Source organism: Pundamilia nyererei, unplaced genomic scaffold (assembly GCF_000239375.1).
Source record: "Pundamilia nyererei isolate P.nyererei 1_Seehausen unplaced genomic scaffold, PunNye1.0 scaffold00042, whole genome shotgun sequence".
Lineage (NCBI taxonomy): Eukaryota > Metazoa > Chordata > Actinopteri > Cichliformes > Cichlidae > Pundamilia > Pundamilia nyererei.
The window spans coordinates 3,255,312-3,268,802 of NW_005187443.1; the positions used below are offsets into that span (position 1 = coordinate 3,255,312).

The window sequence follows — 13,491 nt, forward strand, 5'->3', positions numbered from 1 at the left end:
TATAGAGCTGAGGTGTTAAATGCATGAGTCTTAAATATTGAGGGGGCATGTTCAGTGCATCCATCCTGAATTCTACACCTCACACCTGTACCTTGTGGTATTTCTAGGAAATGAGTGCTTTTTGTTACGGTAAGTATTTGTTTAGACATGATAAATTCTGTGCTTGTCACTCTGACAAAGTCTTTCTTCACAGGCCTGAAAGGGGTGCTGGGGCAGATATGACACAATGGGGCAGTGTCAGTGCTTTTCAACACAGCGACCTGCGGCTTAGTCAGCTTTTCCTGTTTCAACAAGAATGATGCACGTTAATCCAGCAGTACTGCTGCGAGGAGTCTGTTATTCACAGCGTACTTGCAATGTAGTACAATGGATCCTCAGGGCAGATGACACCGATTGAATGAATGTTGCAACATCACATTGAATTAATGAATTAAACTGCATCAAGGACCTGAGGTTATGGATACAGTAGCTGGTCTACAGCTTCTGGGACAGATGGGTCAACAAACGATGCAGCGCCATGCTGTTCTGTGTGTCACAGCAGAGTATTGCTATAGCAAAAAACATTCAGAGCAGATGGTTGCACAAGGCAATAAAATCATCACCCACTGGTTTAAGTTTCAGTAAGTACTTATAAAAAGACCAAGTATAAAATAATAAAGAACAGGCTGCTGGGTTAATAAGCATGAATAGATCATAAAAGAAACCAGATACCACAGAGCATATACACCAGACAATATACTTGTGACCTATTCCTGGTTGGGTCTGAATTACTGAGGCCACTGGGGATACAGGACTGTGGGGTGTGATCTGCAGTGGCAGACAGGTTAAGTTACTTTGCTTAGATTTTTCTTTCTTTTTAGCATTTTGCTATTTCAAGTTTAAGGTTTAATGTTTTAGGGCTGTATTTCACAAAGACATTGAAAGCAACTACAGCACTAAAAATTCTGTACCAGCATCCTTGAGAAAGAAACTGCTCCCACCAGAGGTTAAGTCCACAAAATGGTTAGTTTTCATTTTCCAGCTATGTTGTTTTGCACATAACAACAATCACTGTGTTTAATTTAACTGAACTTGGATTTTGTTGCATTTTGACTAAGCTAGCTGCTTCCCATTGTTTCCAGGCTTAGTGCTAAGCTACACTAACTGCAGGTTGCAGTTAATATGCAGGAAGACATGGATGGTATCATGTGTTCTTATCTAACTCTCTACTAGGAAAGCAAATGAAAGTGCCCAGTGTACATTTCTCATACTCATCCTTTCAAAGTGAAACCTTATGCAGTGTTGACTAAATTCAGTTAGAGCAAAGCTGGGCATGTTAAGTTCTGGGAGGATATCTAAAGCATGATAAGCCTGAGTTTATAGCTACTACTTTCATTTCAGCTCTGCTGTTACTATGCTGTTATAAACACTGACTGTTTTTCCCAATCAGGCTTTCAAACCCTGAACATGCTCTAGTCTCTCCCTGTGTCTGGCTGCAGTACATTAAGTGTCGTGAACAGTGGGTGGGATTGTGGTATTTGCAAAGTTTTCTGTCTATAACCTCATGAGAGTCTCTATGGCCTTGGGTGGGGCACCACCACCACCACCACCCATAATTCATGTTCAAACCAGTTCCTAGATGGGCTCAAAGGCCTCTTAAGGAACAATGGTCTGTAAGAGAAACCCTTCCTGTCCTCAGATATGTTACATGTGTTCCTTCCAAGCACTTGCAGATTCTCAACACTGTCAGCTTTAGTATGAAATGTATGTTTTAGGGGTTTGGGATTTTTCTTTTTTTAGTTTGCTTGTTTGATGCTTGTTTTTTTATTTTTTAGGATATGTGTTGGATTTCTTTGTTTTGGTCACACGTTATGTGAGCTTTTAGTTGGTGTTAAGAGACAATATGACAGTTGCAGACATTTTTGAGGAAGGCCTAACGTTCAGTTCATTTTGTGAAAGAGAAACTCTTGAAATAGGGTGAACAAGGCAGGCTGGGACTTGCCGGGTATTCCAGGGAAAGATTTGTGTGGATTATCATCCTTTCTCATGTTAGATGTCGAAAGCCTCCTTTATCAAAAGCAGTACTTGTTTGTGTTGGAGAAAGCAACTGTTAGCAGCCGGAAAAACCAAGATAGCAATTCCCTCGAGGTGATCTCCAGTGCTTTGTAACGACTGTTCTGTGCATCTTTAAGACGTTTCTATTTGTTTTCACTTTCTTATCAAGTTAACAAACTACAGAAAAATTAACAGTGTCAGTGAATTTCAGCACAAACGCAACACAAGCACATCATGTAGATTTCAGTTTGAACGTTTATTATTGTGCAAACAGGACTCAGAAAGTAGAAGTCACGAGAACTCGTGTGGCTGCTCTTCATCACATTTTAGAGTTTAACTACAACAGGTTTGTCACTCCCTGCTCAGCATATAATGGCCTTCTTTTAAAAGTTGTGAATTACAGGTTGGTGTGATGGCAGTGCCTCCTGTTGGTTGAAGTACACAGGGTGAAAACACAAACAATACTGCCGCCTTTTGGCTAAAAAAGTGTGGTGCAGTGAAAGGTTTAACTCTTTAGCCCTCGAAAGCCTAGTTTGAGTAGCCTTGAAGCTATTTTCTTAACCTGGAGGTTTCCCTTTATTTCAGGGCTGCTTATAGAACAAACTCAAACTATTCAAACGGTCGTCAAACCACATCTTTACCTTTAATATATATTGTGATTGTCAACACTTGTCATAGGGTATGGGGAGGTATAAGGGGGAAAGAGTTAAAGTCTGGCACTGCTTCAGGTGACAGTAGAGAATTTAGAGAGTTTTTGGATATTTAAGCTCGATAAGCACCGCTGTGTTAAAAATATCTGAAGGAAAGGTGTGTTTACACTTCTTCACACATTTTTTGGGTGAAAATTGGATAATGAAAAAGAATGTGCTTTTTCTTAATCTTCAACAACAAATCATGAATTTCTCAAAACAGGATGGAAAATCACTCTTCGGCTGCAGCTTCAGCCTCCACGTGCTCCGGCTCCTTCTTCTCCACAGCCTCTGGTTCCTCGGCTGCCGCTGCTGGCTTCTCCTCCTCCACCTGCTCCTTCTCCTCCTCCTTCTTCTCTTCCTTCTCTTTTTTCTCCTCGGTCTTCATCACCACTGTCTCCGTCTTGGTGACTGTGGTGCTCTTCACTGCCGTTCCCTCGACTGCTGACGTAGACCCACTGCTTGCTTTGACTTTATCAAAGGAACTGCTGATGTAGGAAGGGATGTAGGAACTCTCCAGACCGTAGGCATTGTAGTTCACACCTACAAATTCAGAGGAAGAAGTGAGTGATTAACATTGACACATGCTAATATATCAGAGTTGATATTATGAGATTCTAACAATATAAACTGTATCCTCAGATATGATATCTAGATAAGATGGCTTCAGTCATGGCAAGGTTGTGGGCTTGTCTGACCAGTAAAATGCTCTATATAGCAACAATTAACAAAGCAGAACTAGAAATAGTTGCACATAAGTATGAACTCACAAGTCTGCTTGGACACAGTGGTCTGAATTCCAGCTGCCAACCTTTGGGAAGAAAGAAATAATAAATAAAAGACAAGAACAAGTAAAAGCACGAGTATATTGCTATGTAAGATGTAGGAGAGCATAGGTGCTCTTAGATGACCTGTTCTCCTCTCCTTCCAACAGTTTCCTATATGTAGCAATCTCAATGTCCAGAGCCAGCTTAACATTCATAAGTTCCTGGTATTGGCGGACTTGGAGTGCCATATCCTGTTTGGCTCTCTGAAGAGCTTCTTCCAACTCTCTGATGCGGAGTTTGGCATCTTTCACCGCCAGTTCGCCGCGTTCCTCAACCTCTGCGATCTGAGCTTCCAAACTGCTTCGCTAAAAGTGGGAGAAGCCAAGCAGAGCGAGGCATTGAATTCAATGGCCTTCATAAGCCCGGCAATGCAGTTTGAATTATTACCTTAATGTCAAAACCTCAAATCATTCAAATGAACATAAGAAAATCTCTATCCCTCACCTGAGCTTTAACCATGTCGATTTCAGACTGGAGCCTCACTATCCTGCGGTTCATGTCAGCAATCTCAGCCCTGGTTGACTTGAGGTCTTCTCCATATCTACCCGCCGACTGCTCCATCTCTGCGTACTGGCATGAAAAGAGACAGATCATAGTGAAACTTTAAAACACAAAGTGATACTGCTGGCAGGTTTTTTGCACAATTCATTTGACATGGGGATCAGGAAATCATGTTGCAGCACTCCAACATACAGTTTGCAATCTCCAGATCCATATTGGCTTTCTGCTCTTTGACTTCTTTGTATATGAAACTTTTCAGTATGTTGCAATAAAAGTTTCATATACAAAGGAAATCGCCTAAGATAGAATATCAGGAGACAATAGAGGTCAGAAAAGTCAGAAAAGAGAAGGCATCCCACACCATCTGCCACAAGTAAAACTCTTGTACCATGCAGAGATTTCAAGTTCATGCTCTTCAGTTTTAAATGTTCATGAACATTAAATAAGCTTAATGGACTGTCCTCACAGATGATGATCTATTACATAATTGTGGGCTTTAGTTTCCCATAGCTTTGTGGTCCCACCTTGGTCTGATACCATGACTCAGCCTCCTCTCTGCTCCTTTTGGCAATGTCTTCATATTGGGCACGCACTTCGGCGATAATTGCGTCCATGTCAAGATTACGGCTGTTGTCCATCTCCACCACAACAGATGTGTCCTTTATCTGGCTCTGCAACTCATTAATTTCCTATGAAGGACAAAAAAGAGGGAAAACATACAACTGATGCCTCCTGTAGAAACACTTTTTATTAGGCTGGAAGTGAAAAATGAAATGAGGTAATTACTGCATCGTAGAGCTGCTTCAAGAATTCAATCTCATCTGAAAGTCCATCCAGTTTGGCCTCGAGGTCCACTTTCATCATATATGCTGCATCTGTATCCTTTATTGGAAAAAAGACAGCACTGAGAACATTCATTGTTCATTACAGTCAAAGTTTAAAAAGAGGGCATTATTTTTCCTCATGAAGGCTAATTGTAGTTTCAAGATCAAGCATTTACTAGAAAGTCTGCACAGACCTTCTTTAATAAGACGAAGTTGTTCTCACACTCATTGCGCTTGTTGATCTCGTCCTCATACCTGCAGAAAAGGAGAATTTTTTTAGTCTGTATATAAAGAAAAACAGGCAGTGTGCAATCATCATGGTGGGAAAGGTGCTTTGTCAGAACTGATAGCTCCATAAGTTAATATGGAAATGGTTCCATAAGTTACCATCTTTGCCTAATATGTGAAAAATCCCAGAGTCTGCCAGGGCAAACATGCAGATCTGTGTGCTGTGGCAACCCCTCCTGAATAAAGGAGCAGCTGTTTAAATCATAAGCTATTCTAGTAAGAAAACCTTCGTGAATACATGTGGTGCTGACAGTGAATATTAACTGTGAATATTCAGGGTTATTGTTATTTTTGCTCCACCACACTGCAAATGATTATTTTTATCTTCTTATCCGCTCTATCTTGTTGAAACTTTGGGTTCCTGACAGGAAGTTAAAAATAGCTCTGCAGGCTTTCTAAAAGCCAAACTGCACAAGTCTAGGAAAACTGGAAACAGAGTATCGTTGGCAGTTTAAGACTTTCCCAAATCTCGGACAAATAAAGCATGCCTTATGCTTGAGTGCAAGATGAAAGTGAAAAATCTCAACTCCACCCACTTGGTTTTAAAGTCCTCCACCAGGCCCGTTACGTTATGCAGGTCCGACTCCAGTTTGACTTTTTCGTGACCCAAGTTGTCCAGCTGCTTGCGCAGGTTGGCAATGTAGGCCTCGAACATAGCATCGACGTTTGAGTGAGATATGGTCTGCTCATGCAGAAGTTTCCATTTGGTCTCAAGCATTTTGTTTTGCTGTTCGAGGAAGCGTACCTGAAGATTGAAAGGTGGATGAATGCTTAGTAAGAAAAAGGAAGGAAACATGTAATGGGCAGAAACGTGTGGGTGTATGTGATGACTGAAGCTCTGACTTGGTGGATGAAAAAAAACAATGGGGGAGTTACACAAATATCAAAACCTTTCCATAGAAAACAATAAATAATGGAGTGGTTGGTCACTGGGATATGTGGTGGATAGGGTGGGTGTGACTGAAGAGTTTTGTTTGAATCCAAAACATACAGAGATTAACTGAAAGGAAAAAATGAGTAACCAGACTTCTCTGGCCTCCAGCTGCTTCTATCTGTCACAGCAAATACTCCAATCTCAAGTTTAACCCACTGTGTTGCGTTTCAACACGAAGTGGCACTGTTTCTTACTTGCCACACAGCTTGCCCCTTTTACAGCTCTTTCATTAAGCGTCATGACCTTGGGTGGGGTCCGTGCTACCACTCAGCAAACACAGGAGAGGCAGACTGCTGTTTGTGGGTGTGCCATATCACACCAGTGCGCAAAGGAGTGGACGTGTGAGCTGTGTTTTACAAGCAGGAGAATTACCCTCAGCGTGATTGAGTTTTATATCAACTTCTGTCCCACCCTGCTCTCCTGAAAGCTTTGTGAACCTCAGTCTGTTCATGGGTTTCAGCGACAGATAACGAAAGAATGTGGTCTCTGGTGGTGAAAATTCAGGTCATGAACGTTGAAAATAATTCGGTAAATGAGATTCTGTTCGGTAGACACCTGACACTTCGCTCTCTACTTTCACAACCACTCGTTTTGCAGATATTGCTCGTATGGGGAATGCACTCCTTTGAGCAAAATTCATCTGCTCTTCATCCCACTCCTGTACTCTGTATCCAGGTTGATCCTTTTATCTGAGCTCTATGATCTCGCCTGAGAGTGAAAACACTGGAAGCAGGAAAGCCATTAAGCAAACCAGGCAATATTCCCAGCAGACTGTATAGATTGTTATGAAGTTTTGACAGGGAATGTCTTAAGGATGATCTCTTCTGTGAAATGAAACTTCTTTCATCTTTCACTTATTTTGGCTTGTAGCGTATCTCTGCAGTTTGTCTGTGCTGTTCTGCTACTGCCGTCACATTCAGTTTCACCCCAGCACTCCTGTCACTTATAGAAGTGTGGATCGTTTGCTGTTGGTGTTTTCCAGTTTATATGTGCTTTTCTGCAGCATGAATTTCAAACACAAGATTTCACATTTCATTACAACCTCGACTGACCTTGTCGATGAAGGAAGCAAAGCGGTTGTTCAGGGTCTTGATCTGCTCCTTCTCTTCAGTACGGATTGCCTGGATGGTGGGGTCGATCTCCAGGTTCAAGGGAGCCAACAGGCTCTTGTTCACTGTCACTGCTGTGATGGGGGCCACAAATTCATTGGCCATGCCACCTGCTACACCTCCACCAAAGCCTGAATATCCAAACTCTACACCACCTAATCTTTGTCCGGATCCCCCAGCGGCAAACCCACCGACCGTCTTACAGCCCCCAACACCCACAGCTGCACCACTGCTGCCCACTCCTCCATATGAGCTGCGGACACCGTAGCTCTGCCTGGCACTCCCCACACCATGACCTCCATAGCCAGAGAAGGAGCGGCTGCTGAAGCCCTGCGTTGGGCTTCTGGGTGAGGACACAGTGGAGTAGGCGGTGGTCTTCACAGCTCTGACAGACATGGTGTAGGAGGAAGTCTGTAGCACTGAGGTTTTGTGAGAGGAGAGACTGCTGAGAGGAGAGTCAGGCAGACAGACCCACCCTGGTCCTGTGTACTATTTATTAGAGTAGGGGAGGAACCCTGCTGAGGTGCGATTGGCTGGTGTCCTCAGTAGGGGAGTGAAGGATAAGGGGGGAGAAAGAGCAAGAGGGGGAGAGATGAGGGAATGTCAGGGGAGAAAATTGCATCATGTTACACTTTTACAGCACATTAAAAGCACAAGAATTACGTAATATCAGAATGCCTTTTTTATATATAAAAAAAGGTTTCCAGAGATTCTGAAAGCAGAAGCTCTGGAAACCTGGAAAACAACCTTTGTGAAGTTGCATTTTCCATGCTTCATAGTTACAGTTACATTAAAATTATTTTGCAACCAAGTTTACTTCACATGCTTTAGTCACACCTTGGACACATACGATCTACATCCTCATTGTATTTTACACATACTTATACACACACAGCAAACACTGGGTATAAGGAACATGTACACCACTTTATGAGCTTCCCTTCTACTTTATAACACCTCTGACAGACTGTGATATATGGCAAAGTAAACTGTGCTTGGACAGTATGATGCCCTCTCCTAGCTGGCGGGCATCGACTGTGTAAACCCAGCAAAACAACTGCAGATTTAAAACATTGAATATGTTCCACCACTTTTTTGTCTTTGTATTTTTTGAAATATGTCTTTTAACATTTTATACCAAATGTTTTGTTACCTGTTGGACCAGATTTGTGTAAATGTGCAGCTTGCACAAAGAAACTATGTAATGGGCTGGGTGTTTCATTATCAGCAATAATTGCCACCGATCTATGCTATGTACACACACACATTGATAAACATTCCTTCTGTGTTTGCGCTTCACCTGCTGATATACACACATCCATCAACTCCATCAATTCATGTTGTGGAAATCTTCATTGATTTATCACTTGGCAGATTTATGACTCACAACCTTTTCAGGGCATTTCAATGGCTGTTGCCTAATTTAACCAGAATAACCCAACGTCTTCCCTCTAACAACATTTTTAGCAAACGTCTGTTCTTTGTTTTTCAGGTTTTATCTGTCAGGGAGGGAAAAAAGACCACCTATTTATGAGCTCACGGAAAGAGAGAAATCCCATGGTACACTGCCATGTGCAAAATAAATGTGAACAGACACAAGGGGGTACATCTTATGGAAAGTACAACCTGAAAAAAAGACTTGTAAGCTGATCAAAAAATGTGTGTTTCACTTGGCTAATCTCAAACGGTGACGTGGTACTTCACAATGGAGCACTTGTGCTAAAGTTGGAGACAACCATATATGTACAAGTCTTTTTGCACAGCATATGTACAGCCTTTTTGCTGTTTCACTAACTCAGCCTCTCCGACGAGCACTAGCTCATGAACAGAGCTGCACTTTGTGCTAATTTTATTTTTTAACACATGATTAGAGCTAGTTGTCTCATCTCTCCTGATAATTCCTTTTTTTTTTTCTGTGTGAGAAAAGTGAAAAGGTTCATTTCAGAAGTTAATCCCCCAATGCTCCTCTGAGGCTGGTGATGTTATGGTTTGTGTGAAGCTGCTAGATGACACATCAGGACAGGAATGTGCTGAGAAAGATCCACATACATGCTACAAGCCAGTGAGGAGCGGTGCTGAGAAGACAAGCTGGTGGGGTATATGAGAAGGCAATTAGCAGCGATAAGAAACAAAGCTATTTCACAACCACTGACACTCACTGAGAAGTTCATTTTGGACAGGGTGGGATGCACAACAAGTTAACTTATAGTTACATGAGCAGTTATCAGTGACTCATTCTTTTTACAGACCAATATGCTCATTATTATACAATATACATACACTTGGGGTAATAATGTTTGATTGTTTGAGCTGGAAGACCCCTCCACGGCCCATCTTCAGAAATCCTGAAGGAAGGTTCTTATCCAAGATTTTATGGTAGATGGACCCCTCAATCGGCCCCACAGTGCAGTGATCTCATCCTGTACCCTTAGCAGAAAAACAGCCCCAAACCATAATATTTCCACCTTCATGATTGACTGTAAGATCGATGTTTATTGGATCCTACGCAGCATTTCTCTTCCTCCAAACACGACGGGCCAAGTTGACGCCAAAGAGCTCGATTTTGGTTTCATCTCACCACAGAACTTTCTCGCAAGCCTTCTCTGAATCACTTAGATGTTCATTAACAAACATTAACGACCTTTGCAATTCAGAATCTGATAGTCATGTGGAGACAATCAACCAGTAAGTTTCAAATCTGTAAATAAATTGCCACAGACTTGTAGATCTGCTCCACCCAGGTCGGGTTTTGGCTTTCTACAGGAATCTCTCCAGAAGTTGGCCCAGAAGGCGCAGAGACAGAACTCATTTATCAAGAACTTAGACGTCAGCAAGAAAAAACAAAAGGACTGCCTTCACAGAGATATAAAGACTCAGATTTATAGACTTGGGTCTATAGTTGTGTTGCTGGGGCCAGAGTGATTACCGGCCTTCTACTTACAGGGTGGTCGACATGTAAAGTGTAACTGAGTTGTGGCATAGCTGGCTCTGGCCTTGGACTGTGTGTTATCCTTTTGCAAGTGGGACACTGGACTTGACTATTCCTTCATTTTTTGATCATTGTACTAATACATGTTGTCTTTTAGAATTTTATTGGTTGTCATTTTTTCCCACAGCTGAAATGGTTGGTCAGACCTTGAAACTGATTGTGTGTGTTACAGGGGAATCTACAAGATTTTAATCTGTAACAGTGTCGTGTGTTACCAATAGTGTTCTTGGTGACTGTAGTCCCAACTGCCTTCAGATCACTAACAAGATCATCTCTTGTAGTTTTGGGCTGATCTGCCACCTTTCTCATGAGGCATCTAACTATAGACCAAAAGCGACTGATGGTCATTGTATAATTCTTCCATTTATGAATAATCACAATTGCTGATGGTTTTAGTGCCCATGCAGCTTTATACAGCTCTAAAATCTTCTCCCTGACATCCTTTAAGGGCTCTTTGGTCTTTCCTGTGGTGGTACCATTTGGAATAGAAGAAACTACTTCTGAGGACAACTTTACACACATAATGAATTCAGCTCAGGAGTATCTGTGATTGATTAATTGCAATTTGAGTGCCATATGGGAACATAGCCAGTATAAGGGAGCCAGAATTCTGGCTGAATTGTAGGGGATCAAATACTTATTTCAGTCAATGACATGCAAATCAATTTATAACTGTTATACAGGGTGGGCCATTTATATGGATACACCGTAATAAAAGTGGAATGGTTGGTGATATTAAAGTCCTTATTGTGGCACATTAGTATATGTGAGGGGGCAAACTCCTCAAGATGGGTGGTGACCATGGTGGCCATTTAGAAGTCGGCCATCTTGGATACAACTTTTGTTTTTTCAATAGGAAGAGGGCCATGTGACACATCAAACTTATTGGTAATGTCACAAGAAAAACAATGGTGTGCTTGGTTTCAACATAACTTTATTCTTTCATGAGTTATTTACAAGTTTCTCTTTGTTCACAGCCATTGACATGTCGAAGAGGTTAACACGTGAGGAGCGGATCGAAATTGTGTTGATATCTGGTGAACGCAGTAACCGGGTCATTGCAGCAGATTTCAATACAAGACACCCTACGAGACCACCCATCTCCCATGCTACAGTTAGCAAACTGCTTGCTAAGTTTCATGAAACTGGTTCAGTGTTGGATTTGCCAAAATGTGGACGCAAGAAAACTGTCACTAATGAAGAAACATCAGTGGCTGTCCTAGCTTCATTCAGCAAGAGCTCACAGCGTAGCACTCGCCGCATGTCACTGGAGAGTGGCATTAGTTGAACATCCCTTCGGCGGATATTAGCTACTCATAAATGGCACCCTTACAAACTCCAGCTACTGCAGCATCTCAACGAGGATGACCCAGATTGGCGCACAGAATTTGCAGAATAGGCAAAACAAAAATTTGAACAGGACCCTCAGTTCACGCAGAAGATTTTGTTCAGTGATGAGACAAACTTTTATGTGAACGGTGAAGTTAACAAACAAAACCACCGCTATTGGTCTGACACTAACCCACATTGGATGGATCACTCAGACTGTTGGAACAACAAAAGTGATGGTTTGGTGTGGTATATTGGGCACAACGATAGTGGGTCCATTCTTCATCAATGGAAACCTCAAGGCGACTGGATATTTGAAATTGCTACATGATGATGTGTTTCCCTCTTCATGCACTGAAGCTGGCACATTCCCTGAGTTTTTCCAGCAAGATGGTGCACCACCACATTATGGGTGCCAGGTCCGAGCATTCCTAGATGAACAGTTTCCTGGAAAGTGGTCTGGTGCCAGGTCTGGTCCCCACGGTCTGGCTGGCAGACCGTGGAGAATGAGGACCCGAAACACAGACTCTGCGATGCAAACAGTGCTCTTTATTTACAGTGAAAGCTGTAAACACAATAAATCCCCGTTGCTCCTTTGAATCCCGTGTGTGCGCTTCCCTCCGACGTCTGTGCTCGTGCTCCCCGCTGTTGTGTTTCCGCACACCCCGTGCGTGCTGCCTTTCTGGTCCACTCTTCCTCCTGCAGGAAAACCACAGAAACAGCCGTCAACACTAACCCCGGCGGGCATACACAAACAGCACTGTCATACACTGACTTGGGATGACAACTCAATGATCCCACGCCGGTGAGAGCTCCAACACTCTCCTAAGTAGCTCCCCCGACGAGCCCTGACCACCAACAGGTGTGTGGCAGGAACTTCAGGTGTGGCCAGTCCTCCTGCAGGGCCACACCCATCAGGCGTGGATGTGGCTGTTCTCCATCCTCCAGCCACACATGTACACACCCTGCCAATACATATAATGAGTGGAACACAGACTAACACAGCATTGTGCAGAAAGACACACACATCACCAAATAATAACGATAGTAATAATAATAATAATAACAACAACAGTCAAAACTGCTCACGGACCCCCGAGTCCCCCGAGTTGAATGGCCCCCAAGGTCTCCCGATCTGACCTCCTTAGACTTTTATCTTTGGGGTCATCTGAAGGCAGTTCTCTATGGTGTGAAGATACGAGATGAGCAGCACCTGAAACTACGGATACTGGATGCCTGTGCTAGCATTTCTCCTGCGGTGTTGCTATCAGTGTGTGAAGAGTGGGAGAAGAGGGTTGCATTGACAATCCAACACAATGGGCAGCACATTGAACACATTTTATAAGTGGTTATGTCGAAACCAAGCACACCATTGTTTTTCATTACCAATAAGTTTGATGTGTCACATGTCCCTCTTCCTATTGAAAAAACAAAAGCTGTATCCAAGATGGCCGACTTCTAAATGGCCACCATGGTCACCACCCATCTTGAGGAGTTTGCCCCCTCACATATACTAATGTGCCACAAACAGGACTTTAATATCACCAACCATCCCCATTTTATTACGGTGTATCCATATAAATGGCCCACCCTGTATATTGTGTTTTGTTTTGTTTTTAATTGTTGATATTCTGTCTCTCCTCATTAAAATTAAACTACAATAAAAATGACAAACGGATCATTTCTTTAGAAATGAGAAAAGTTACAAATTCAGCAAGTGATCCAATTATTTATGTGTAGCTATCATTTGACAGGTATATGATAAAAGATTAAAATGCATATACTTAGAAATGGCATAAAAAGCAGGCATGCAAAAATATTCATTACAGTAAGAAGTGGCGTTGCTGTTATTTTTTTTGTTCTTTGGTCTGCAAAGTTGGACTTTGCTGTGTTTAGAGGAGCTTGCCAAGCCTTGAAAGCAATCAAAAGTATGTGCTATAAAACTCTTTTTCTGCTTCACCCTTGAA

The 13,491-nt window shown here is 42.4% G+C and overlaps 1 protein-coding gene across 1 annotated transcript; it reads right to left on the reverse strand.

The window, feature by feature from the left end:
* Positions 1 to 2,281: 2,281 nt before the first annotated feature.
* LOC102196994 (keratin, type II cytoskeletal 8-like) lies at positions 2,282 to 7,673 on the reverse strand. The gene is made up of 9 exons (XM_005731336.1): positions 7,150 to 7,673; positions 5,700 to 5,908; positions 5,070 to 5,130; positions 4,838 to 4,933; positions 4,576 to 4,740; positions 3,995 to 4,120; positions 3,635 to 3,855; positions 3,494 to 3,534; positions 2,282 to 3,266 (listed from the first exon to the last, which is right to left on the reverse strand). The coding sequence occupies exons 1-9, from the start codon at positions 7,600 to 7,602 to the stop codon at positions 2,956 to 2,958; spliced, it is 1,683 nt and encodes a 560-aa protein (XP_005731393.1). The 5' UTR covers positions 7,603 to 7,673; the 3' UTR covers positions 2,282 to 2,955.
* Positions 7,674 to 13,491: the final 5,818 nt, after the last annotated feature.